General features: G+C 35.5%; 1 protein-coding gene across 2 annotated transcripts in view; it reads left to right on the forward strand.

Moving 5' to 3' along the window:
* LOC146140528 (isovaleryl-CoA dehydrogenase, mitochondrial-like) overlaps nt 1-2,728 on the forward strand; it is a 14,113-nt gene extending 11,385 nt beyond the window's left edge. For both annotated transcript variants that reach the window (XM_083393131.1, XM_083393130.1), the window contains exon 9: nt 2,382-2,728. In XM_083393131.1, coding sequence (XP_083249257.1) covers nt 2,382-2,515 — 134 coding nt within the window. In that variant the 3' untranslated portion in view covers nt 2,516-2,728. The remainder of the gene's footprint in view (nt 1-2,381) is intronic.
* Nucleotides 2,729-2,939: the final 211 nt, after the last annotated feature.

Genomic DNA, 2,939 nt, shown 5'->3' on the forward strand with positions numbered 1-2,939 from the left:
TGATCACACCTTTCCAACGATGCAAAAGGTGTGATCAAGGTCTACCCCAATTTGTTGGTTAAACGGTTGGCAAGTGAAAATTTCACTTCATTTTAAGGGGATGCTACTGGGAGCAAAAATCGCGATATTGCTCATATTCAATTATAAAAATGAAATTTTCTAAACTTTAAAATTTTTCGAATTTTCTTTTTTCATTGGTCAGGTACGCTAGACTTAAACGCCGTGCTGAAATTTCGCCAAGTTCCAATGCGAACTGTGTGAGCTACAGGCGTTTTACGATTATCGCGATCGGTTATAAATACGAATATCGGTTATCGTCGATTTAAACCCTTATCCCCCATATCAGTGGCATCGTGTGTAGCGTCGTTGGAAAGGTGTGATCAAGGTCTACCCCAATTTGTTGGTTAAACGGTTGGCAAGTGAAAATTTCACTTCATTTTAAGGGGATGCTACTGGGAGCAAAAATCGCGATATTGCTCATATTCAATTATAAAAATGAAATTTTCTAAACTTTAAAATTTTTCGAATTTTCTTTTTTCATTGGTCAGGTACGCTAGACTTAAACGCCGTGCTGAAATTTCGCCAAGTTCCAATGCGAACTGTGTGAGCTACAGGCGTTTTACGATTATCGCGATCGGTTATAAATACGAATATCGGTTATCGTCGATTTAAACCAAGGGTCTCAAACTCAAATTGCTCGGAGGGCCAAATGAGGACGTGTAAAATGCCCAAGGGCCGCAATTTACAATAAATAAGAACACAATAAAATATAAACACGTGTAGGTTGATTTTAGGCTATAGTTATTTGTTCTGGCTACTTTACTGGCAGCGTTTATCAAGGACAAGGATCTCGATATTGGGCTTCAAATTGTCGACAGAAACAAATCTTAGAGTTGCCTGCAGATGTGGACTGTCTAATATTGGCAAAGAAACTTCTTTGTTTGCAAAATGCTGGTTTAACTTTTTATTTTTTTACTTTGCCCTGGTAAGCATATTATGTATCGCGGTGCATTGTTTCGAAGTGCAAACCCTTGTTATACTTCTTCATAACAGAGATCTTCTGCCGGCAAATAAGGTAATAACTAGTACCTCTTACCGCGGTGACAAAATATAACTCCTCCCACTTAACTTGAAAAACTTTTCCTTCGTCTGTGATTTTTCTCATTTTTGAAGCAAAAGACAAGTGTAATTTAGCTTTTTAAGCTATAGAAATTTATTTCAATACTAGGCTAGAACAATCAAAGCCTACAACTCGACAATGAACAACTGTACAGAGTTTAATAGGCAATGTGACGTAATAGTAGATCTTTTACCGCATAAATGGTAGCGTTTGAAAGTGATATGACAGTGAAGTTTGGTGAGTATAGTTTCAGTTTTTTGAAGCAATTTTAGAGTGAATTTTAACTTTTAAATCTGATAAAAAAAGATATGTGGCACTTAAATATTGTTAAATACTTGGAAATCCAAAATTTTTACACGGGCCACACAAAATGTTCTCGCGGGCCGCGTGTTTGAGACCCTTGATTTAAACCCTTATCCCCCATATCAGTGGCATCGTGTGTAGCGTCGTTGGAAAGGTGTGATCAAGGTCTACCCCAATTTGTTGGTTAAACGGTTGGCAAGTGAAAATTTCACTTCATTTTAAGGGAATGCTACTGGGAGCAAAAATGGCGATTATATCGCATGGTTATTTATGAATATAAATATCGGTTATCGTCGATTTAAACCCTTATCCCCCATATCAGTGGCATCGTGTGTAGCATCGTTGAAAAGGTGTGATCAAGGTCTACCCCAATTTGTTGGTTAAACGGTTGGCAAGTGAAAATTTCTCTTCATTTTGAGGGGATGCTACTGGGAGCAAAAATGGCGATTATATCGCATGGTTATTTATGAATATAAATATCGGTTATCGTCGATTTAAACCCTTATCCCCCATATCAGTGGCATCATGTGTAGTATCGTTGGAAAGGTGTGTTAAAGGTCTACCCCAATTTGTTGGTTAAACGGTTGGCAAATGTTTTTATATTTTAATATTCGGCGAATATTAATATTTTTTTAAATTTTAAATTTTTTTTTTGATATTCCTAAAATATAGACCTGTATTAGTGTGGTTGTAAAATATTTTTTTCTAGGTGCTGAATAAATATGTTTATTTTGCCTTTGAAATTGTAGGATGAGATAGGGCGAGATTTTGTAGGTTGGCTAGCTCTTGGTGTTATACAGTATGTTAAAAATTGATTAAATAAACGAATAAAGTCTGTTAACATATTTTTTTTCTGTAATGATTGTTTCATTTTTTAACTTATGTGAAGAAATCGTATGTTTGTACAAAAAAAATTGTTTTTTTGATGGTTGTAATGCATTTTGTATTTTTACGAAAGGTGGAAACGGTTACATCAATGATTACCCGACTGGTAGAATTATGCGTGACGCCAAATTGTACGAGATCGGAGCTGGTACCAGCGAAGTAAGAAGGTGGCTCATAGGGCGTTCCTTCAATGACCTATTCAAATAGCCAATGAACAAGATATTCCGATTTAATTTTTAATCGAATCATTCATTTTCTGGTTGATCTCTACAACAAAATGCAATAATTTCTTTTCAAAGTTTTGCATTGTTAAGGTTAATCCTTTCTTGTGAATGATTCACACTGCTATACAGCTTAATGAATCAACCAGGTTATTTATTTTTTTAATCGTGGTATTTTACTTTGGAATACACTACTGAGTTGAAATTAATTGTGGTTAAAAGTACTGAACTACAGAACGTCAATTAAAAAGTATTTTCTACCTCTTAGATATAAAGGAACAGTCAAAATATTGCATTATTGCGGTATTAGCCTATTAACGAAAATATTGCTCCCCGCTTTGCAGTGTACAACCAAACCTTATTATTGATCCGGAATACTTCTGGGGGTTCGTTTAGCCAAGTCTAAAAAC

Source organism: Ascidiella aspersa, chromosome 6 (assembly GCF_963924565.1).
Source record: "Ascidiella aspersa chromosome 6, kaAscAspe10.2, whole genome shotgun sequence".
Taxonomy (NCBI): domain Eukaryota; kingdom Metazoa; phylum Chordata; class Ascidiacea; order Phlebobranchia; family Ascidiidae; genus Ascidiella; species Ascidiella aspersa.